General features: G+C 51.7%; 1 protein-coding gene across 3 annotated transcripts in view; it reads left to right on the top strand.

The window, feature by feature from the left end:
• GckIII (Germinal centre kinase III) overlaps positions 1 to 25,036 on the top strand; it is a 124,476-nt gene that overhangs the window by 79,266 nt on the left and 20,174 nt on the right. For all 3 annotated transcript variants that reach the window (XM_084594077.1, XM_084594076.1, XM_084594078.1), the window contains exon 2: positions 21,202 to 21,750. In XM_084594077.1, the coding sequence (XP_084450203.1) occupies positions 21,202 to 21,750 (549 nt within the window). The remainder of the gene's footprint in view (positions 1 to 21,201; positions 21,751 to 25,036) is intronic.

Here is a 25,036-nt window from a genome sequence, read left to right as displayed (position 1 = left end):
TAGTGGAATGACCGGTGAAGGTCATGGCACGGGAATTCTACAGCGACAGCGCCTACGACTGAGTCGGTACGGCCCCAGCGCCAGTTGCATGCGTTTCTTGGGATTATATATGCGTGTAGCTTTAGCTCAGTCGGTCTAGTTACTCTTCGTTGTTACGCGCGGTTTTCTGCCGGCGCGCGTCAATGTTGAAAAGAAAACCGACATCTAGAAATGGCGCACAAACGCCGCCACTATCCTTCGAAGAGAGAAAATCAAATGAAGTTGTTCGCAATCTCTTTAAAGCACAGCTTTGCCTTTTTTTTTTTCAGTAGTGCTTTCCGTGTTAGCTTCAGTATTCAGATATATGGAGGTTGTAGTAGCCTGCATGAGTGGGGTAGCTCATAAATACGGTGAATTGAAACCTGGTTGTGCCTCCGTGGCTATAGCTATTCGCATTACCATGCGCGTCATCGCTTTTTTCTTTTAATTTTTTACCACCCCTGCCTGTTGTCTGCTCGCGCGTCTTACAGATGTCGGCGAAATCAACTGTCGGACTTTCACGCGTGTATGCCTCCTCCGATTGAAGCCACTCGCCAGCGGGCGAGGACGGTTGTGCTTTGTTTTTCTTCGATCTCTTGGAGCTTTTTGTCGCGCGCGATCAAGCGTACACGCTCTCGTCGTCTTGTACTTTTCTCCGCGGTATTCGTCCGAAGACCCTCGTGCTTCCTCTCGCGCCTCTTCTATTTCCCCGCGCTCATCATTCGCTGGCAGCTCTGACGCGCCTTCTGTGTTCTCGCTCCGTGGTTCGGCTCATCGTAGGACGGTCTTGTGCGTTTTGTCTCGCAATTATGACCACTTGGGTGGTATATCGACGATGCTTAATCTGGTGCCTGTTTGGCTTTTCCGCATTCTTTCTGTTAACAGTAGATTTAATCCAGCTGCTCGTATCGCAGTATTGCGGACAGCGACGAAGAATGGTCTTGCAATCAGGGCATCCTGGTTATATATATATATATATATATATATATATATATATATATATATATATATATATATATTGTGAAAGAAGGCCAGGTCCAGACGGCAAGGTCGTGAAGGCAAGGCAAGGTATGCCGTGTCAGCGTTTAATCTGATGGAGAATACCCAAGCGCGCGCCGGCGCCGGCGCCGCGGGACGATGATGATGGTATGTACAAATGAAAGAAGATCCGTGGAGGGCTTGTAAAGAAGACAAAGAGCAAACAACGCTGCGGCATCGCCATCACCATCGCTGGTTTCCGGCGCCCATCTCGAACCAACTATTAAATCCACATTTCAATATATATATATATATATATATATATATATATATATATATATATATCCTGCCCGTGTACGGGTCGGAATCGTCGAAAGTACCGCATCTTGCGTTTTCCCCCGCTCAAGGATGTCCGAAAACCTTGCCGCTGGCGCACCGCGTCTGTACACGATCAAGGTACACGAGGCTCTCTGGCGTTAGGCGCCCGCACGAGGAAGTTTGCTCCTCTCATGCCTCCGGATTCAAGGGCCCATGCATTATGCCCCGCGTCGCTCGTAATTTCGCGACACAAAAGGTGCGATTAGGGGGTCCAAGCGAAGGGGGATCCTGTACAGCGCCTTCTCTCGCTCGTCGCTGCCCAGCGGACGTGTAGTTTCGTGCGCGGGGAAACGCCGCGATAGCCACTGGCATCTGCGCATGTTCCTGGACACGAAGCGAAAGGGAGGACGGCAGCGTTTGTAGCTACTATAGTCTCAATTTTCGATCATATTTCGCGCTGGGAACTGGGCGTTTCAGGCAAATTTTTGCTCAATCTTCAGCCTATATATAGGCTACGCTCGATGGATGCCTGGCTGTTTTTGGCAAAATGTTGTATTCATTTTTGTTCGAGCGACTCTTCGCAGTGTGCCTGTTTCTTCGCGGTCTTGGGAGCATTTTCCGTCCTCTTCTTTCCCGACTGGAGCTCTGAAGTACTTAATAATTGGTGTTTCAGCGTGTCACGCTCAAACTTCGTTTCGCCTTCATCGAAAGGCGGTTTGACTTCGATCGCAGCCGAACTAGGTGGCTACTTAGTTTATACATGCCTGTTTGATCACTGGAAAAAAAAAAAAAAAAAAAAGGCATGAAGGACCGGAAAAATAGACTCCGCAGTGGTTTGTGGTGTCTACTCTGTTGGTTCGTTTTCTTTTGTTCTTTTTTGTGTGCTTTGTATCAAGTACACTTCCAGTACGACGTCCCTCAAAAGCTCAAATCAATTTCGGACGTATACTGTACCGCTAAAGAAAAACACCCGTTTGATACGCCAACCCGTCTCCAACGTTGCGCCTTCTGAGACCGTAGCAAACGTTGTATGAAATCACTTTTGTATCGCACATATGACTTCTGTTTGTGAAGAAAGAAAAAAAAGCGTGGAACTAAAATGCCGAAAAAGCTTTCCCCGTCACAGGAGGCTGGAATTAACAGCGGCAGTTGTGTCCCGCTGTATTCTACTCAAGATAAAAGAGTCTCACGACATGTGGACAACCCCGTCGCACCTTACCGGTAGCGGGCAACGCAAGGTGTTACTGGTGTGAAAGGTGGTTCACCGCGGCGTCATGCACACAGGTCTACGCCATTGACTTAAACGCCTCTTTTGACGTGGTTTGCGCGCTTTCTTTTGTTTTCGGTAATGTCCGACTATAGCACATTTGTACGTAAAAGCACAGACATGGGCCGATAGGTTGAATACAATGAAGGCGTACTATATGCGGTTTTAGCAGATGTCGCATGCGCGCGCCCCGCATTACTGCACCGTTTGTAACTGCGCTTGCGCAGCAGGCACAGGTTAATCCAGTGTACGTCTGCGCTGTCTTGTGTTCTTTTCGCGAGTAGGAGTCCATCTCATGGCCGCGTCCGAAAAGTCCCCAACCGGACTGTACCTGCAATGCTGCTGTTGGGTTTTTCCTTCTACACTCCAAATATATCGTGTGTTAGTGACCCCTGAAACGTCGGCGTCCGCCCCCCTCCTCCTCCTCCTCCTCCTCCTCCTCCTCCTCCTCCTCCTCCTCCTTTCTTTCATAGCGCAGTATACGCGTCTGTCCTTCCTTCCCCGGTGGAGTACTCGCTCGTCTTCCGGCGGTAGCACATTCTGTGTACGCGTTTCCTTCTGGTCTCTTAATTCGTTCCCGGTCACACCCGGGCGCGTGGCAGGCATCTAAAGTGGCCCCGAGGCTACCCTTCTTCCTGCTGCCGCAGTACGCTCTATATTTTTGTTACTTCGCCTCCTCACTCACCACATCGTTCGGAAGGGAGGTCCTCGGCCCCTTCTCCTTGGCTGTGAACCGGGCCACACGTGTGTTGCGTAGGTGTTACGTTCCAAATTGACTGCGAGCACCGGGTTTGCGCGGCTACCTGCGAGGGGTGTATGTACGCCTGCAGGGATTAGGTAACTCAACGAGAAAGCCGACGCCAACCGCCGCTTGTGTTGTTTCTGCTCGTTTCGAAAGCCGCCCAGCTCGACATTGTGCCACGTAAAGTCTGCAACGTGCGGTCGAAGTTGGCATGACGCCCAGGACCTGTATGTATATGCCTGGTATAAGATTCGTCAAATGTACTGCGTGGATGACCGTCGCTTATGCAACTCTCTCGCATGGCACCAAAACACGGGGTAGGGGGGCATGTGCCGTCCGGCTAGAGTGGACTCTTATTTGAAGATGGCGCCGCCGGCGAAGTCCGTGTTTGGTGCTCCGCTCGTTGCCTTTCTTTACGGCCGTTTCTGCACCGACAAGAGACCAGCGGTCGTCTCCATCTCGGTCTCACCGAGCCACGCCTGACGGCTCGTGTCAGCCTCTCGCTTTCATCGTTTCCCGTGTTGCATGGCTGCCGCCTCCATCTGGTTCACCGTGGGATACGCTCGGCCGTCCCCTCACGGCCGCCGCCTCCGGTGCCATTGCCTAATGACCATAACGCTCTCAATTTGACGTTGTCCTCGAAGGTCGTTGTCGCCCCAGCTCGCGTCTCCCTCCTCTCATCCGGCCCCGCCGGGGTGGCGCAGTGGTTACGGTGCTCGACTACTGTTACCAAGGTTGCAGGATTGAATCCCGGCGAAAAGCAAGGCGCCCGTGTGCTGTGCGATGTCAGTGCACGTTAAAGAACCCCAGGTGGTCGAAATTTCCGGAGTCCTCCACTACGGCGTCTCTCATAGCTTGAGTCGCTTTGGGACGTTAAAGCCCACAAACCAAACAAAACCCTCCTCTCATCCTCAAGGCTGGCACCTTTGGAACACCGCAGCGCCCGCTCTTCGATGCCCGTTGGCTTCCGGTGTCGCGTCTCTATGCTCGATTCCCGTGTTTCATAGCGCGTGTCTCCGCCCTTGCGTCTTTTGCCGGACGCACCGGGGACGGGGCCGCGTGTCCGTGCCACCGGCGCCCTCCGAGAGGTCGGTCGGTCGGGGCTGCCGTCTCTTGCGTCAGGAGGATTGCGTGCGGCGCGGGCGTTATCTGTAGCGCACGCGCCCTCCGGCGGCGGCGCACTGGGCTTCCGCGTTGGAGGACGGTCGACGCCATCGTGCGCACGCCCAGGTATGCGGGGCCGGCAGCACCGCCGTTTCGCCAAGGGGTGGGTGGGCAAGGGCCCCTCTAGCTGCGACAGAGAGAGAACGAATGGCGTGGGTTGATCCACGTCTTCAAATTGCTCGCACGAGTACTATTACCCTCGCCATTGCGTGTATGCCGCGTAATACTTGCGTAATACTACTGACGGGGCCTCACATGTTAAAGAAGATGCTGGAAGATTACAGAGGTGGTAGATGCGGGCCTGTTGTATAGCGCTATCTCATACTCTTGTATAACGGTGGAAAGTTCCGCTCCCGCAGTTTTTTCTTCCGGACTGCGCTTCCATTTGCCTAGAAGCTTTCTCCGTCACGACTGTTGGGACGCGCTTATTTCGTTTCTGCGACGCACGTGTACCGGTGGCGACTGCATGGGATAGAGCGGTTGTACTCGCTTCTGTGTTGCCATATTCGGTTGTGCCCTCTCCCCCTATTATCACCGTCTTTCATGGACGCTATGTTCGTGCCTCCCGTCCTGGGTGTTGCCGGCGGTTGGCTATTTCATCGCCCGGAAACCTGAATGCCGTGCGACGCCCCGCGTCATTGCTTTCGCAATGGCTTGTCGCGGCCGGCTGCGCGGACGGAACCGCTTCGTCGGTCCTTCATCGGAAAGAAACGAGAGGAAGTGTGTCGATGCCGACGCCCCCGTCTCGCCTTTGAGAATGGCAAATGTGCGGCAGAGGCGGAGAAGCGTTGGTGATTCGGAAACATGCACCGAGCTAGGCCCATCGTGAGGGCGCAGCAATAACGACACAATGGTACAATGAATGTGTTCAGAGGCGCGCCGTGTCCCTTTCGCATTGCGGCCGCCGTGAGAACAGTGGCGAATGTGTGAGCGGCCGCAGAGAGTCGCGCATGGCCGTCTCCGTTAGTCCCGTCCGCTTTCTCAGCCCCGAGATCCCACGCTGTTCTTTGGCGGCCCGCCTCTTCTCGAGCACTGCCTGCAACGTTGTCTGCGTCATCCGACTCTGTCGCGTTAGTTTTGGTGGTGCCCTCGTTGTGGACGGGCTTTTTTCGCAGCGACAATGTGTAGACTCAAAGGCCAGTTGAGCGCTGTTACGTGGACGGCTCCGGTGAAAGTCGAGCCAACAGCCAAGCAACGCGGAGCGGTGGTTGCGCGCGCGCTCTCGGACGTGGAACACTCACTGCCATGCGCTGATAAGTGAAAACAAAGAGAGTCATATCTTAAATACGTGAAACTTTATAAAGTACGCAAGTTGTGCTGCAAAAGGAAAGACAGGCCGCGGGCCACAAACGTCGCAACAGGCATAATGCCATTTTTGCCAGCGACACAAACAGCGAACACCAGCTTCCCGAAAAAAATATCTGCATGGTTTGTAGAAGACTACATAATTGGTTTCGAGTGTGATTAGTGTTGCTGCGAGTAAACACCTCGTTAAAAACAATATTTTAGTCTTGTTAAAGCTGATTGCTTACATGCACGCAAAATTGCTCGGGTGGCAGCGGGTCCACACCAGCTTGGCGTGAGATGATGGAATCTTGACGGCGATCGAGTTTGTCGCCTAGCAGCGGTGCAGACCCTTCGAGGTAAGGCTGCAGTCGACTCAGTAGCCTTCGCAAGCGCGTGGCAGAGGTGCTACAATTATATATAGGCCAATGCATCTACGATGCTCTTGGAGAGGTTCGAGAGTTAACTGAGATCGGCGCTGGAGCGCCCGGTTCATAATTTTGGAAGCAGATTTTCTCTTCCACGTTGGCCGAGTGCGCGCGTTCGTTGACAGATAGGAAACGTTTTTTGGAAACATTTTCGGCCCCTGAACCACACTCTTCGTGCGATGTTTAGTTGGCCATGTGAGTTCCGCCTGCTTGTTAAAGTGAAGCTGAGAACAAGCTTCACTCCATAAAGCCCATTTCAGGAAAATGGATGCATCAGAAACGATTCATCGAGATAATTTTATGTCGTCTACGCATAGGTCACACACCCCATAAAAAAGACAAACCTGTGTGTGAAATGTGTGGTCAAGAGCTCGCAGTTAATCATATTTTAATCTCATGTTCACAACTTGAAGAACACAGGAAAAAATATTTTACTGTTTTTTACAAAGAATACATTCCATTTTACCCTGCATTGCTTTTAGGAGAACAAGCGCTCGTCAATTTTTCAATTGTTTGCGCATTTCTGAAGACAGCCAATGTCTTAAATCAAATCCTGCACATCTGATAGATCATCTAACCTTGTGTTTGGCGCATGATAGCCACTGTTGCTTATGTGCCATAAAACCACGTATAACTAACTAGCTTTTTTGCAGTCGTGCGCTGCGCTGCATTTCATGTTCCCATTTCTTCTCGTTTCTGCAACCGGCGCAGCTTCCGTGAGCGGTGGAAATCGCTCCTTGTTTCTGTGTCATGGCGTTGCGGCCAAGCCGGCTCTCCCGATCCATGAGCGACAGACATTGAAAGGTATTATATAGCGAACGGCGGGAACCGCAGGATAAGCTTCACCTCGCGTGCGTCCCCCACACGGAACCGACTATCCTGACGCATCGAGATCGCCCTTGGAGGGCGCTCATAAACGCAGTGTGGCTTTTTGTTTCCCTCCGCTTCGAGCACGCTCACTTGTGCGGTGGCAGATAGGACAGGCGGCGCGAGGCCACCCTGTTTTGGTCTCGCCGAGGCTCGGGAAAGTAGTATAAACTTGCTCCTTCCATGGACTTCACTCGTATTATACGCGCGAAAGGCACTCAGCTTAAATGGCCGCCCGATCGGATGCTGCGATTGCGAAGAAAGCTCCGCTCGTGCGGCTCCTTTGTGTGTGCGTGCTCTTGAGGACTCGTTTTGTTGTTATTCCTTCCTTCCATTCTCTCTCTCTCTCTCTCTCTCTCTCTCTCTCTTTTTTTTTTTTTTTTTTTTCTGGCCGCCCTTCATCGCGCTGCTTTCTAGGACCTGGATACGCGACAGGTCGGTCGCGAAATCGGCGCGTTTACAGCGCGGGCAAGCGGATCCCAGCCGTGTATACTGCTGCTTCGCGTTTCGCGCTGTACTCAACGCGGTCGAATTAACCGCTAGATAGCGGCCGGGTAGAGCGCTGCAGTAAAGGGGGTCGGAGTGATAGAGCTCGTCTCGGGTATGTGTCGAAGCCTCAAACACCGAGCGTAACCTGGCTAAATTGCCGCTACAACTACTTCCTTCGTGTTGACACGGTTCCGAGCGCTCTCTCGAATTTCTCTCTATATATATTGGCACGTTTAGGAAGCAATTAACGACCACTCTTGACGACCTGGATGCTCGGCGTCGACGTTTTTGTGTCTTTCTCTTTCGCCAGACGCGTGTGCGGTCGTGCTCGCGGCCTTTCCCCAACGGTTGGCTTGAGAGCGGAGTTTCTTCTCCTTTTTTTAGCCCTGACAAAAATTCCCTATTACCGGTCCATACAGCCGGACTGTCTATAAATTAGCGTAGAGAAATTTTTGAGATACATATGCGCCTTTCATTTTAAAGAGTGGTCAAAACACGTAATCCTTGTATGCATCCGTGCACGACGCTTACGCAACATACAAACCAGCGGATAAATGACGCGCGTTCTTGTAAAGGTGTAGCGTGCCGAAACGGCGCTAGTGCCATCTCATCGCACTGGGCGACGTACGCAGAACCCTTCCCGACGCACAAGCTAGACAGGGAAATGGTGGCGATTAGGTTGGAACGCACAAAACTCTCCCAACAATAAAGTATTTCCGCGCCCGCTTTAAATTATTCGCGGCACTTACGTCTTCCTTCCGGTCCGTAACACGCGAGACGTAAGCTTGTTAAGGGTTATGTTACGTTAACGTTAGGTAACCCGCAGTTCACCCTTATAGCATGCCTATCGTATACAGACAGGATATGCTATCCTTGGTCCGGGTTTTTTTTTTTTTTTTTCTTTTTTTCGATTCACCCGTTTTGAACGACCTTTGAAAACGTCCCGCTGCACCGTAACGCAGCGCTGCTGGAGCACAGGGTTGCCTTGCCGCCTTACAACGGATGCATGACTGAAAACAATTTAGGGTGGACTGCTAGGTTTCCCCGTTTCTTTTGGTTACCTTCTTATTCCCCTCCCACCCCCTTTTCAAATGCCTCTTTCGACGTCGGGGAGCCCGGGTTTCTCTTCCTCCCCATCGCCGCGAACGCAACCAGCTCTGCGTAAAGCTGCGATCATTTCACGTGGCAGCGAGAGCAACAGCAAAAGAAAAACGAGAGTTTTAAAGCGGAAGGAAGATTGCCGGGAATCCGTAGACGCTCGTTAGCCGAGGAAGCCCGGGAGGCATGCATGCAACTGCGCACTCAGTTGAGGAAGTCTTGACTACTTGACCGAGCACCAGTGGACCGCGCAGAGCGAACCGGCAAAGGTTTTTTTCTCTTCCCCCTCTTGTGTCTTAAAAATCCGTCTGTTGCGAGTACTGTACGGCGGGGCAGCGCCGTCCTACGTAGCCCCCGCGGCTTCGTGCATGCACGCACTCTGGTGCACATGAGGAAACGCATGTGCTGGGTTTCCTCGCTCGTAGAGTTCCCATGCGGCGGAGTTCGCCCGCTCGAAGAGCGTAAAGTTTCGCTTTCTGCGCTGCTCCGGCCTCGATCTCTGTTCATGTGTGCACATCGCTGCATTGTGCAACAAACACGCGACTCGTGTTTTCTGGGACGCCATATAAAATATAAACTTGCGCCAAGAATGGAGGTGGCAGTCTTTTTTTTTTTTTTTTGTATTCTAAGATATTCTTACGGTAAGAGAGATATACTGCAGTGCTAATTGTCGGTTCATAATTGGGGCTTGCGTAATAACTACACGATGGAGTAGATGAACATGGACAGGCGCGCGGAAAGCACAAAAATGGCATGGAACCAGTCATGAGAAATTGAACTCTCTCGCTCCCGGTCTCTCTTTTTTTTTTTTTCCCTCCATTACTTCTGTTTACCATGTTACCTTATATATAGCTTATTATATTATCGATATATCATTATTTGCTAGCATTTCGAAAGACTCATCCAAGCAGAAGACTTAGAACGGGACGAATTCTACGCCCGCCTGGGCCGGTCCCTGCGCATGGGCATATGCGCATAAATTTTCCTGCCCTCCGTCTGGACGACCGGGGGCGTGTAAAATCACTACGTGCTTTGCAGACTTGCTTTGCACATTTTTTTCAGCTTTTTTTTTTTCCTCTTAGTTTTCGGCCTCGCTTGCGGCGCGCACGTCCTCGTCGTTCGCGCAGGTTTCGCTGGCGTGGGTGCGGAATTTGAAACTTATGAATTATGGGGGCTTTAACTGTACACGGCGGAAGGTTCCTTCTCACTTGATCTTGCCTTCCTGTTTTAGTTTGTGATTTGCTTTTGGTCGTCGGGTCGTGGCAGTGCCGTGATTCGGCGCGCCACATTTCCTTACTCGTGTATACTCGTGTACCGCCGAGCGTGTTCTTCCGCCGCATTTCTGTTTTCCGCTTAAGCGCCACGCGGGTGGCACCGAGGGGCACCCCATAGCGTCAGGTGTGCACTTTGCCGTGTCGCGAACTTACACTTTTCTCGTTCCATCGATCACACATTTCCGACGGCGCACACGCCACGCTGTCTCGTATACGTTGCCGGGAAAAGCGCGATCAGCGTCCTTCGCTGCGGTGTTTCGTGCGGACCCTTCGCATTTGCGTGCGTGTTGGAGGCATTCGACGCGGAAAGAGTCGACAACCCCGCTTCCTCGAATGTTTACTCACTTCGCATGTGTCATCGTTCATGCGACACTTTTTCCTGGCTGCGATCCCGGCATGTACACCTTGCTTACTCTTCGCGCTGTACGCTATACTGGCTCCCCGAAGGGCAGCCGGCATCTTAGACTGCACCCATATTTTCCTACCCTCTCACCTCGTAACATGCATGCGTACTATCTCGAGAAAATCACGAGTGTTCGCTAAGACTCACAAAAGTTTGGTCAACCCTCGCAGCTAGTCACTCAGACTCGGACTTAATCAAGCTCGAGCTCACCAACGCAGACTCACCTAGACTCGCAACACACTGGGACGGTTTGCGAGGCATGACTCACTTCGACTCACCGCTCACGTAGGTTCACTCATTCATCTCGACTCATAGCTGCTCACTCATTTCAACTCGGGACTGATTTAAGACTCACTTGCTCGTCTCGCCCGCGAGTCTTTTGGGCTCGACATACATGTGGAGTCAGTGAGCTGCAGCTCCGATCCGAGCCTGGACTCACAACTCTGACCATTACCTCACCGATTTCATTTTGTGTTTTTAAAAGTAAAAAAAAAATAAAAGGTATTGCACCACATTTTGCGTAGTCTGAAAATTTTATTAAGGTTTCTTATTTTTGCCTTTTTCTACTTTTTGTCTCCCCCAAAGTTCGCACTGGCATTATTTTTTATAACGTTTGAGTGAAGTATTATTTACGTGCATAAAGTGCATTGAAATAGCTTCATTTTAAACTCCATTCGTTACCCTTTTTTTTTTTTTTTTTAAGACCCCGTAGACCGCCTGTTTTTTCGCGGCGTCGAAAGACGTGGTTTTCGCTCCATTGTATATTGTGTATTCAACCTTACTTGTACGATGCGACTAACACTAAGATACCAGTGGTAGCGGCGTAATCGATCTACCGACCAATCAATATAATTGGGCGGTTGCTAAAATTTCCTTTTGTGAATACCACGAGGTCGGGAATCGGCGCCAGTTCGACTAGCGCCGCGTGACGAACACTATAGCGCGGCCTTCAGCGCGAGTTTTGCAGACACCGTGGGGCTGCTTTCGCTGCTGGGACGATCTCCCGCCGCGACTGCGATTTGGACACTTTGGTAAACGAGCGTCCAATGTGCACTTAGGTATTGGGGTCAAGCGCTGCGAAACGAGCGAGCAGCGGCGTGCGTCTCATTTGCTTGCCGTGGGCTCGCGTGCTCTTGGCGCAGGTTGCCCGATCGGAACGCGGCGTCGCAATGCTTTTTGCACCCTCCGCTGGGTCTTTGCCACAGGCTGCACGCGAAGTGCATTCTTTGCTGCCTATGCAACGGCGCGCCGAGTTTTTCCCCTTCCGCCGCCGCGTACCTGCTCCTCACGAGGCAGCCCCGCAACTTACGACACTGGCCACCGCGGGCGGCCGTAAGGTTCCGGCTAGGCGAACAGCACAGCTGCGTAACGTCTTTAACCGGTCCCGCTAATCCTTCGTGCGATATGTAACGCCTGGCCGGACGCGCTCGTGTGCTCGTCGCGGTAAAGAGAAGTACAGCTGGTAGTGATATACCTCTGTACGGCAAATTGGTCGTCCAGATTCACTCAGCCTGCAAAACGGATGACACACGCGAATCTCAAAGCCAATTGGTCCAAAGTGTTTCTCAGAAACACTGGTTATGTCATTGGCATTGCTCCACCAGCGAACTTTGTGTCTGCATGCAGCAAACTCTTATGTAGACATGTCAGCAATTGGATTGTCAATTGAATTAATGTGATTTAATTACTTTCCGGGTAATTTTAGTGTATCGAATTACTTTTCTTGTCTGTTAATTTAGTAGTTGATGAATAATTTAATGGCGGTAATTTGTCAGCAAAAATAATTAGTTCCGAAATTAGTTACACCAAAGCTCGCCACTGCTTTTTCTTTTGACAAGATACGTACGCCTGATACGGTATCTTGAAAGCAGAAACCACGCGCCGCGAAAAGCATGTGCCAGCGTAAGAGATAGGCAAAATAGATAGAGTAGAACTGTGCGCCTGAGACCGCCGCGGTGACCTGTGCGATCACCTGTACCTGTAGTAGCAGCCATTCCACAGGCATCAAAATGCAAAGGGACAGATGGCGCTAGACGGCGTTCAAAACTAGTGACACTCTTCAAGAAATGCTTCGGCGTGGCAGACAAGGGCAAGACGTAGAAAACACACCACAGAGTGCCAACTAACAACTGATTTTATTGAAACCCGCATCAACGAATATATATGCCTTGCGCTCACCAACGACAAAAAATATTAAGAATACAGAGAAAAGATCACTAGGTCCGAGATGATTAGGAAACACGGCACGTGTCAAACAAGCGAACACCGTCTGCACCAAATGTAATCATTTTGATAAAAATTCTCATTCTTTCTTGAGCAGTGTCACAGATGGATTGCTCACACATGTGTTTGTCCCCGAACGAAGAATGGCTGCCGCTTCAAAAATTTCCTTTTGAAGCAGGTGTTTTCTGCGGCCTAAAATAACTATACCACTGAAAAGCGGGAAACAGCCGCATCCTTTGTAATGCACCGGCAGGTGCTCCCCAGTGCTGTTCTTGAGAGAGTTTGAGTATTCTCTTAGTCTGCCATTTACGCACCTGCCGGTTTGTCCAACATAAAACTGACCACAGGTGAACTTGATCTTGTAGATCACGCCTACTTTACATGGGATGAAATGATAGTGACGCCCCGTGGCAGCAGTGGTGGTCGTTACACTCGTCGCCACGGGGCGAGTGATGGGGAGTGGTGGGGAGGGAGACAGGTGGGAACGGGAACGTTACTTAGCGCAAGCTGCCGTTGTCGATTTATGGGACATGCGAAGAAATAACGCTCTTCGGGAGCTTCAAACGATGGCAACGGCTTTGTTCCAGCAAGGCGCTAGGTTCGTCTCTCATCTTGAACGCAGCGAAAGTGGCGAGTGTTCGACCATGCCTCTGTTTTCGTCCTTTTGTTGCTGATTTATTATCTTTGTAATGACGAGTGCTATATAAGAAATCGGGAGGGAATAGCTTTCTGGGGCGGAATTAGGCGGGAAGACGAAAGAATGTGTGCGTCGCGTCTGCAGATACGTTTTACGCGGCAACGTGTAAGGCCTCTTTGAGTCGAAAAGCTGTCGCTGTACTATCCTAGTTTGAAAAGAAGGTTTCAAGGGCGAGTCGGAAACGTGTCAGAAAAATCCTGTGGCGCCGGCATACGTTGGCATGGTCGCTGCCAAGACAGATGGCGCGCGTCCGTGTTCGATGTGCACAATTTGAAAACGGTATTCGCGATTGCAGACTGCGCGTCAGCGTCTATTTCTCAGTGCGAAAACACCTTGGAGGTCCGCAGGCCGCTGTAGCGTCAGGCGGCGATATTTTACTGTTTTTGTTTACAATTTTCGCATAGTGTGTGTGTGTGTGTGTGTGTGTGTGTGTGTGTGTGTGTGTGTGTGTGTGTGTGTGTGTGTGTGTGTGTGTGTGTGTGTGTGTGTGTGTGTGTGTGTGTGTGTGTGTGTGTGTGTGTGTGTGTGTGTGTGTGTGTGTGTGTGTGTGTGTGTGTGTGTGTGTGTGTGTGTGTGTGTGTGTGTGTGTGTGTGTGTGTGTGTGTGTGTGTGTGTGTGTGTGTGTGTGTGTGTGTGTGTGTGTGTGTGTGTGTGTGTGTGTGTGTGTGTGTGTGTGTGTGTGTGTGTGTGTGTGTGTGTGTGTGTGTGTGTGTGTGTGTGTGTGGATGAAAACTAGAAAGTATAATTTAAGAGCAACTGCATTACTCTGCAAAAGTAAGTGTAATGCCTTTATTTTTGGAACACTAATTAGGAATGTAATTTGATTACAAATTTAGAATTTTGCCATGTATGCTGCTCTGCTTAGCACTAGATTATTTTTTTGTCAACCGCGTATAATATTGCTGTGCTGAACGCTTTGAAGCCAGCCTTCCTTTGTGCACGGAGGTTTTAACGTCATTCGCGCTCATTGTTTTCGCCGTCCTAGACTTGTCGCCGCTGCTGCCGGTCGCTTCGGCTACCCGCTTTTATCCTTCGCCTACACACACTAACGACGCCAATAAGCCCTCTCCTTTTTTTCTTTTGTTGCCGCCGCCCTGTCACCTGTCCTGCGTACTTTGTCCTGCCAGGGTACGCTGCGCGGTATCAGCCTGCGTTGTTTCTGCGCTACTACGAACGGAGACCACGGAGACCACCTCCGACGTACGGGGCGCGGTCGACTGACCCCGTTCTCAGGGGTCGTTTTCGATGAGTCACTGCTCGAGCCCTTTCCCGATCACGGGCGGACGACAGCCGTCGTTCGCTCTCGTGGTGGTTGTCGGAGCACGCCACGACTACGGAGGCTTGAGAGCGAAGAGTGCGGATGCGATGCGGACCGTTGCGCTTGCACTAGCGCGGCCGTGCAGTTTTCGGTCAACGGGCGTGACGAGGCAACAAAGCTGTCCCTAGAAGTGTGTGTTTCGTTAAGCGTTTGTTTACCTGCGCTAGTTCATTCCCCCCATATGTACTGCGCAGCAATCTCCCGCGGAATTCCCGCCTTGATTGTTCGCGTTTCATTATCTCTTCGGTTGCTTTGTGGGTGGCTCGTAGGCACCTGATGATGGGCGCGCGAGGAAGTTTCCGAGCGTTGGATTTACTGAGTGCTGTGGTCGAGGAGGATTGAAAGGGGGGTGGTAATCTCTTACACGTCGGTGCAGGGCTCTCTCACCTGTAGGCTTGTCATGAGCTGGGCAGAAGCGCTTCATGTGAAGGCTTTGTTTCGTCAGACTGGATTTCACGTATCGTGACTACGAACTCTTAGCCATTCTTGTACCGTTTCCAAGTTCGAAAGTCCCCGGAGTTTATACCAAGTAATTGTCCAAGCCCAAGCTACCAAGCCCAACCTAACAAATGCGGCATTGTTGGCAAAGGGTGCGCCAGTAGTCCGTTGGTACTCGTGGTCGTTGGCAGCATGGGATTACGTTAGCCTAGTCTGCATACACTATATATCGTTACTCTGGGCGTGCTTGCATTGCGTTGGGGTACTGCAGACGCGCTTGCGTTTCCGCGTGTCGATGCCTTAAGGAGACCGGGGAGGAAGAGGTTGCCGTAGCATCAGCGTGTTCCCATCATCGCATCATTGTCTGCATCTGCTGTGCGTTGTTTTCCTTTCGTTTTTGGCGCTGTCGCGCTCGGTCCCACGTCGGTGCAACGCTTGTGGCCCACGATCATAGCTCCATAGCCTTGCGCGTGCTCGGCAAATGCGGTCCAGCGACGAGGCAGCTTCGTGATGGAAGATTACATTAGAATGCGCTAGACCTGGAAATCACAGAGGGAGAAGGAGAAAAAAAAAATGAGGGCGCGGACTACTTCCGCTCTATGCAATCCATTACATGTAGTCCCGTTGGTACGGCATGGCAACGCATGATTTTTTCCACCCATGCCTTATACGCTCCGAGCGAGTTACGCGCCCGTGACCTGCCCACACATAGCGGAGATCCAGTGCCCTGCTTGAACTACCTGAGCCTTGGCATCGCGATGCGATCACTCCGGTCGTGTCACCTGAAACTGACGTCATATAAGGGCACTCTTCAATATATGTTGTACGCTGTATAGACCAGGATCCACACCCTTGATTTCCTGGTGAAATTATTTAGGGACCCCCCCCCCTCCTCTCTCTCTCTCTCTCTCTCTCTCTCTCTCTCTCTCTCTCTCTCTCTCTCTCTCTCTCTCTCTCTCTCTCTCTCCCCATCCACCTCTCTCATTCCGCTGTCTCCTCTTTGCCTCACACTCTCAGTTGCACTGTCCCTTATGTTTAGAACAGGCTTATCGCAACATCAGTGTGTTGTCTTAGTCAGTGGCCATTTATTTCGGTGATGGCCGTCGGTTACGGCATCATTGGAGATGTTACAGCAAGCATGCGGTTATGGTGGCAGAACGCGCGGTGCCGTTCGTCCGTCCGATGTGTCAGAAACGGAGCTGACCGGTTTGACGAACTTCGATAAAAGAATTGTTGTACTACGAAACCCAGGTATCGTAAACCAGCTTGCTGCGGCTCTCCCGCGTACGGTTCGAACGAGAGGGCAAGACAGACACTTCGTTAGGCTTCTCCGGGGTCATGGCTGCAGTTCACTACGTGCCGAGAACCGCTATGGAGTCTCCGCGCTCACGGCAGTAGAAGCAACGGAGAAAGCGCGGTGTCCCCATCCCACCACATTTCTCTCTTTCTCTTTCTAGATTATCTCGATAGGCCAAAGAAGGCGCGAGCATCTATCTATAGGCACTATATATTTTTTTCCTAGCCGTGCCACCTGTTGACCGCTAACGTAAACAGCGTCTGTGACGCGGCAGTTATTATGACTGTGCCGTCGGAGAGAGACAAAAGGGTGTAGAGGCCCGTTGCGCAGATACCGCCCGCGTGCATGCACCAAGGCCGCCACCTTTTTTCGATGGCGGATATCTCCTGCCGGGCGGAGCTCTCGCGGACTCTTATCACCGGCTGGTCAACATCGGCTCGCGCCGTCGCGATCCGGTCTCCAGGAAGTTTCAGGGCTTTTTTCTTTCTCATTCTGTCTTTTTTCTTTATCAGCGCCTCGCCTGCAGCGCAAGCGTTGATGTACACCGGTGCATTTCATAAGGGGACAACGGCGCTGTGGCGACCGACCCGTTGTCGACGGCCGGCCGCTCGACGTGTTCGCGCACGCGGGTTTCTTTGTCTCTGTGCGCGCCGAATCTTTTGGTCGGCGAGGGCCGCGGTAGCAGCCGCGGAGTTGAAGCGGGGACACCGAATCTTGCTGCCAGCTCGGAGGTCGGCGCTCACAATGGATTTCGTCGCCGCCGCGGACTCGGACGACGTGAGTGGCCTCCGTATAGCGCCGCGCGATTCTGTGACTGAATAGATTCTCCTCGAATCGTGCGCCCCAGTCCGGGACGTTGTTGGGCGAGAAAACAGGCGAAAAATTAATAGAGTTAAGGGGAGGCCGAGGGAGTATGTATTGTTTTACGCTGTCCACGCTCACTTCTGGACTTCATAAAATCAGCCAACCTTTTTCCATTCATTTAATCATTCATTCATCCTTCATCTCATACCCTACTGATGCCCTGAGGCAATAAATATCGACTAAAAAAAAAATCTGTAATACGTGTGAGGGGGAGAGTTTGAGCATGGTGAGAGCTCCAACATGCTCGACGGATAATGTGGACGATGGAGAGAACACGCGCGATCGATACAGACGGCGTTATAGGAGCCAATTTGTCCGAGTAGTATTAGTGAAGGCTTTGTAGGTTTTCCCACCTATTTCGATGCACTGAATGTCGAGCGTGCCCAGCAGCAGCGTGCGATGAGGAAGGAGCCAGTTGCTATACAGCGTGATTTAAAGCGGATGGTGGGGCACACTGATGAGGTATATAGACCTTACACCTCACCGCTGTGTGTGTGTGTGTGTGTGTGTGTGTGTGTGTGTGTGTGTGTGTGTGTGTGTGTGTGTGTGTGTGTGTGTGTGTGTGTGTGTGTGTGTGTGTGTGTGTGTGTGTGTGTGTGTGTGTGTGTGTGTGTGTGTGTGTGTGTGTGTGTGTGTGTGTGTGTGTGTGTGTGTGTGTGTGTGTGTGTGTGCGCGCGCGCGCACACACACTATGCTGCGCTTACTATGCTTTAAATCATACCTGCAGTACCGCTGACGCTGTACGGGCTACCCTTTGTGTTCGGTGAGCCGCTTGTGGAGAAGTCACTCTTACCTGCTTGCGAGACCCGTGTGCATCTGCAGCCATTTAAATGCCGTCGTTTGCGTACCCGCCACACTCAAGAGCTGGCCGAGAAGTGAAGTTCTCGATGTCTCTGTCGTGGACCGCGAAGCCTATGATAGTTTGTTGTACGTAATTCTGTAGTGAAGTTTAAGAAATGACGATGACAGATGAAGGAAGCGAGCGACACGATACTTCGCATGGGTGCCGTCTTCACCTGTGAGGAATCTGTATTTCTTTTTTGGTCAAATTTGGTTGTTCAGCTAGTTACCGTTACCTCTTTGGGTGTAACAGCGTGCAGCCGAAGCAGGATGCGAAAAAAGAAGTACAAATGTGCGCCTTTGTATTAGTCTTTTTGTTCATCGCATGTCTTTCATGCTGGTACGCAGTACCTCGCAACCCGGTATTTCACACTACTGCGACCCATGCAGGGCTCATCGTTGGATGGGTCGTTGATAGATGGTTTTGCCGCACTGTATGAGCTCCAGTAGGCGGCAAGCTGAGATCGGTATCGAGCGGTACTCTTGGACTCTAGGGTGCGCATCTCGAGCGTTTCGTTTTGATCTCTGGTTTTAATCTGATGTCACCCGCTGCGTTTTTGCTATTGTTCTTCGCCACGCGCACGCGGACAGGTGACGCGGGGAGTGCTCAAGGCGCCTTGTCTCTCTTGTCGGTGGAACAATGAACACCTTCACCTAGCGTTAGCAGTGCTCCGCGTGTGCTCGGTCATAGGAAGGTCAGCGAAACAACCGGCCGTCTGGTTTTTCATTCCCTGTACGTCGGTGACCTGTGCGCTGACACTTCGAGAACGAGATTTTCGCTCACATCCAAGTCAGCTTGTCGCCACTCCAAAATATCGCCGTATTTCTTATTTTTCTTGTGGTTATCTTACTGTTCTGCCGTTATGTGTATTCAAAGATCGTCCTTTTTGAAGAAGAGACAGTACGGATAAGCCGTCATGCTGCCCCTTCAGCTCCGCAATCAATTGTTCTTGCGTTATCTTCGGTCTGTACGCTCGATATGGGGAGGCGACAGTAATGTCCTTTGCTGCGGAACTAGTAACCTGCTGTGACTTTTCCATTCCTTAGTCTCGTGTTGGTTGCCTGTAGTGTCTGCGCGGAATTTATTAACAATAGGGTTGTTTTTCCTTTTACACTTTTCGACCCTGTCACTGCTTCAAACATCACCCCGTACATTTTAAACAGGAGAACTTCTCATTGTGCTAGCTAATGCAGTATCTACGGCGGAGCGCTCTGTGCGTCGCCTCCTCTTGTCTTTGCCGTCTTGTAATGATTGCCATCAGCGACTTCGGACCGTAACTGTCGTAACGGAGCGGAGCATGCGTCTATAATCTCTCTCCTCATTGCTATACCACTCTTATACCTGCATCAATCTTTTTGCACTTTTACCGGGTAAATATCGCATCTGTCGCATCTGGTCAATCGGGACCAGCGCCTTTGTGACGTTATATTACTTCCACGCGCACGTGTTTATGGTTTCCATTCGGCGTACATGCGTTTAAAAAGACCGGATTTTCGACGTGTTTGCAGGGCGCTGTGCTGTATATGAATTGCTTCCGCTCTCAGTTGCAGCTTTGGCTTTTTAAGTTTGTTTATGGTTAAGTTTGTTTAGGTTGGGTGTCTAAAGCCTTACGAGTTGGCACGTAATGCTTTCCGAGGAGCATTCGTCACACGTGTGTGCAGGAAATGAAGAGGCGCGTATAGTGCGCTTGTGTTTTATTTTGCGTACCACTGCGTCTATACGAAGTTTGCGGGCTTTATAAGCGACCTCTCTGTCCACATTCTGCGCCGGGTCTCCATTTCTGTCTGCCGCAGTAATTGATTGAGTAAATGACATTCCATGGCCGTGCAGACACCAAGTAACAGCCCTTGTGTGCTTTCCTCAGTTCGTTTCGTATGCCCTTTCGGCGTTTTGCTACCGGGTTGATGTAAATATTGTGCTGTCAAAGTGTCTTGCTGCTGCAAGCTTGTTTCTGTATGCTCTTGAAGTGTCGATGCATGTTGGAGTGCAGTATCTGTGGGAACATAAAGTGCAGCGCGCGAAAAGGCCGCGCGCGCGCGCGCGCCTGCATCGCAGACTCCGCGATGGGCGCGTGGAGGGAGAGAGGATTGTAAATGAGGAAGCTTGTAAAGGAGTCGCGCAGATGACCTCATGACCACACTACACTGCACCGCACCCACAACTACGACGCCGCGCCACAACTCGATCGAGTGTCCGTTTGCAGAGGCGTTTACGTTATCCATCGTGTTTGGATGAGGATCGGCAGAAAAGGGTGGCACTGTTCGAGTGAGTCATATCTGTGCCGCTGAGCGCTTTCGGCTAAGGTCAGAGGTGCAGCGCTCTGACTCACTTTTGCGGTGTCATTTCTTTCTCTGCTCGTGGTGTTTGTTCCGCCCCCGGTGAGCAGCGCGGAAAGCGTTCGTGACACGCGGCGAAGACCGGCGCGGCTGCTAGCCTTTGCGCGCTCTGGACGGGAAAAGGCTGCGTACATAGCTGCACATCTCTAGCAGCCTTTCTTTCCTTGGCCCTTTTTCTTTCAAGTGTCAGATGGTGGACAGGCATCTGAAGTCTTGTTAGACGCATCTCGATGGTGTTACCGGCCGACGCCTTTCGCGCGTTGTCGATCGGGGCCAGGATTGTGCTATCGTGGCTGCTGGGTCTGGAACGCGTTTGCACATCCTTCGGCGGCGCTCATCGATGTGGGAATGTTTCGGAAACGAGGAGAGTCGAAAATGCGAGTTTCTCCGCTTTATCTTCCTTCTAAGGTTGCAGGGACCCTTGCGCGGAATGCGCGATGAAGTGCGCGTTGTAGTAGCGCTTTGCTGTGAATAGGGAAGTTGGCCTAATATGTCGATTGAGTTCCTCTGGACACCTGTCGAGCGGTGCACGGAATTTGTTCACGACAAACGCTGAGCTTGTTGCGTAAGCCCGGCAGTGTTTTTATTTTGCGGCGAGGTGAAAAGTCAAGACATCCAGGATATATCGTGCGAGCTTTGCTGGAATTCAGTGCACAGATAATGCGGTCGGTGTTTGACACGCCTGCGATGGCGTGACATTTTACGTCGGCTCCACTCGGGGGGCTATGCTGGACGCTGTTTACGCCGCGGCGTGCTCGTGACGTTTGTTGTACGTGACGATGTTTTGTCCCTGCTGCCGCAGCTGCGCAGTGGCGCGCCGGCCAGACGCTGTCGCTCACCCCTTTGCTCTTTCGCAGAAGGTGGACCCGGAGCTGATCTTCACCAAACAGGAGCGCATCGGCAAGGGGTCGTTCGGCGAAGTGTTCAAGGGCCTGGACAACCGGACCCAGCAGGTGGTGGCCATCAAGATCATCGACCTGGAGGAGGCCGAGGATGAGATCGAGGATATCCAACAGGAGATCATGGTGCTGTCGCAGTGCGACTCCCCGTACGTGACGCGCTACTACGGCTCCTACCTGAAGGGCACGCGCCTGTGGATCATCATGGAGTACCTGGGCGGCGGCTCGGCGCTCGACCTGATGAAGGCGGGCCGCTTCGACGAGCTCCACATCGCCGTCATCCTGCGCGAGGTGCTCAAGGGCCTGGACTACCTGCACACCGAGCGCAAGCTGCACCGGGACATCAAGGCGGCCAATGTGCTCCTCTCCGAGATGGGCGACGTCAAGCTGGCCGACTTCGGCGTCGCCGGCCAGCTGACCAACACCACGAGCAAGCGGAACACGTTCGTCGGCACGCCCTTCTGGATGGCGCCGGAGGTCATCAAGCAGTCAGCGTACGACTCCAAGGTAGGGCTTTCCCCCCCTCTCTCTGCTCGACATGTGCGTTGCGTTATATAGGCTAGCTGCTGCCGAGTGGACAACAGTAGCACGTTGTTTTAGAGCACTGCACGGGGACATGCGGAGGCCTTGGGTTCAAGTCCCATCATCTCCTGTGGCAAGTGATCCCGCATTTGTAAACTTATTTTGTATACTTTTTTTTTTCTTATTCGCTGCCACGTATATGCCTCAAAAGCTAGGCCGAACAGTATACATACGTGCCATGGAAGAAAGTAGCGCAGGTTTTATCTTGGACGAGAAAGAATTTACCTTCCTCTCCGAAAATGAGACGCTAAGAGGATGCAACCATTCCATTCCGGGGCTGTACATGACTGAAATGATTTCTCGATAGCTTCGCCTCTGGCAAGAGAACTCCGCAGTACTGGTTCGTACTTTTATCAGAAGCGAAATGAAAGCATAATGCGGTCATTGTTCTGCGATAGTTGCCGAGAGCCACCTTGCCGCCGCGCACAGGAATACTGTCTCATTGTTCGAATCGCATGCTGCTCGCACATAGTAATAGTTAATTAAAACCGCAAGGCTGCTCGTTACCCTGTGATCCTGTTTTTCATTTCACAGGCGGACGGTGAAGTTGGCGACCTTTCATTCGCCTATGCAGTTAACAATCGATCCTTCGTCTCGTCCTGTTTTCGGTCTGTGTTGATTCGTTTTAAGGATATGGGATGAAAAATGGTGCGTACAACGTTACAAGAGACAAAAAAAAAAAAAAAAAAAAACGAGCAGAGTGCGTCATGGAACAAACTCGAGTTTGACATTCTAGTCGAAATCAAGAAACTGGCAAGCCATGTAATGCGAAGGAAGGACAAAGCGATTCTTGCAAGATTCAACAAATTGAATTCCAAGGGAAGGAAAGCGCAGCCGGGGGCGATGGAAAAATTTGGTGGGCGGATCTGGTTAACAAGTTGGCGGGGGTCAGGTGTATGCAGCTAGAACAGAACCGGGTTAGTTTGAGGGGTACGGGAGAGGCCCTGCAGTGGGCTGATGATGTTTTCGCTGTGTCGATTCGTTGTGAGGCGTTGAGCCTAAATGGTTTACGGAGAGTCCTCGGCGTCACTGCGACTCTCGAGAATCGCTCTGTTGCGCTGTTTTACGCACGTATAAAACTGGAGACTTCTGCGTTGCAAGTGTCGCAATCGTGAAGCTGCGCGAAGGCTCCATCTTTTTCAGGAAGGGCATTCGTGGCCATCTGTTGCAGGGACAGCGCTTATCCAGGGGACAAAGCATTCGCACTGCCCTTCGGAGCGTACCGGCTTATCTCCGTCCCCACACTCATGCGTCTGGTATTGGCTCTGCTTCGTGGCACCTCGCGAAACAGCTGTTCGTCCCTGAGGGTCGAGCGATTTTTTTTTAACATAATGTGTATTTTGAGCAGTCGTTTCCTTGAGGAATCGGTGTGTATAATTACGTTTTCTCGTGTGACGACTTGGTACAGCGGCCGTGGTTCACCCCTGAGCGCATATCGCCGAGATGTCGTGGAGAGAACGAGTCAGCGACTACGCGAACTTCGCCGCCACGCGCACCGAGCAGGGGGATGCATGGCGGCAAATGTCGCTGCGCGACGCTTTCTCCGCCGAATGTCGACGTCCGTGTTGTTCGCGGCGGCATATGCGCCCTTTGGACTTTTCTAAGGCCGCGAAGATGTTATTCGATTGTCCGCCGCGCTCGACATTTATTGAAATGAAAGCGTTCAGTAGAGAGGAGCGCGTGTGGACGTGCCGGCTTGTATAGCTTGGCATCCATCGGGGCTGTAGGCTATACGATTACAAAACCCCCGTCACAAAAACGCCAGTAGGCCGGGCTCAGCGGTCGAAGCTGCCAAACAATGCTGCATGTTAGGCGCCGCCGCGTTTCTCTTGGAAACATTTTCGCGCCTGCAGACTGGAACAACGTTCCGCCGCCACCAGCACAAAGGGCCGTTCCCCCGCGAGCGGATCCGTGTCTCTTGGCGGCCTCAACCATTACTCACGGGGCGCCAAATCTGATTGGCCGTTGCTTACGCGACAGGGCCATGCATGCGCCGGTGTGGAGAGTAAAGTTTAAATGAGAGTCAGGAACAACCGCGGAGGGAAAAATGGAAATATGTAAGAGGAAAGCAGGCAGCGCGCGCTGCACGAAACTGAAGTTTGCGTTTGGCGGAGCCGCACCGACGTGGAGATTGGGGTGCGCGCGCGTGTGGACGCCGTTAACTTTGTTGTTCCTTTGCCGAGTCGCCTCCTCCTCCGCCGGGCTTTCCTTGGTAATTGCGTTTCGGGCCACACCCTGCATTTACCTGCGCCGGCGCTGAACAATGGAGTAGTGGGACGCGCGGCGGCGTGTTTAACCACGCGATGCCGGACGAGCGCTGACGCGTCGTCGTCGTACAGCGGCGGCCGCACCTGTCGTGGTTCCCATTAGGGTGGAGAGGGAGAATAAATGAGCCAAAGTGATAGCAGCGTGAATAAAGATGACCGGAAAGGAGGAGGAAGTGGGGTTTTTTTTTTTTCGCTTCCTGCGCACTTTAACGTTATTTTTATTTTAGCGAACGACTCGTGAGACGTCGTCGCGGTCACGTCGATGTCTTAACTGCCGCTTATTGTGTATTATACGCGGTGGCCACTTGGGCGTTGCGCAGCTCCCTGTCGCCCTTGTGTTTCGAGACGTGGCACCTGGCTGATTACGCGGTCAAAGAACCGGAAGGGGTGCGTGATCGCTGTCGATCGTTCTATTTGTTTTAAGGCGTCTGTAACGAACAGCTGCCAAGCCATATTCCAAGGTGCTGATCTCCCGCAGGACGGCACCTTAGTCCTTTCGCCGCACGTGTGAACCCGAATTTCTTAACTGGTATGCGTGGCCATGTTACCTCTAGACCGTGAGAGGTGGATGAGAGGTATAGGACGTGTGGCCATGTGATTGCGGGAATGCGTATATACATGTAAAAGTAAAGAAAGGAGCAAGGTTGTTTAGCAACTGAAGCTGTTGTGTTTAAAATGAAAAAAAAAAAGGAAAAAAGATACGGATTTCTTTTTGAATTGGGTAACAAATTGGTCACTTATATTTGGCGCACGCAGTAAATTCTTACTGTGGTCCGTAATCGCAGTATGTCGTGTTTGTTTATCGAGATGGCAGCTGTATATTTATGCTCCAGAAAAGGTCAACCTGCGCGAGAATGTTTTGTCCAGCGTCCCTTGGCTTCAGCTGATGCTGCGTGTATAGTTTCAGGTAGTTGTTGAAAGGTACGATTGGCGTAATGATGTGA

Source organism: Amblyomma maculatum, chromosome 2 (genome assembly GCF_055883805.1).
Source record: "Amblyomma maculatum isolate TAMU_Amacu chromosome 2, ASM5588380v1, whole genome shotgun sequence".
Classification (NCBI taxonomy): Eukaryota; Metazoa; Arthropoda; class Arachnida; order Ixodida; family Ixodidae; genus Amblyomma; species Amblyomma maculatum.
The sequence above is the reverse complement of the archived record's forward strand: the minus strand, read 5'-3'. Positions and strand labels throughout refer to the sequence as shown.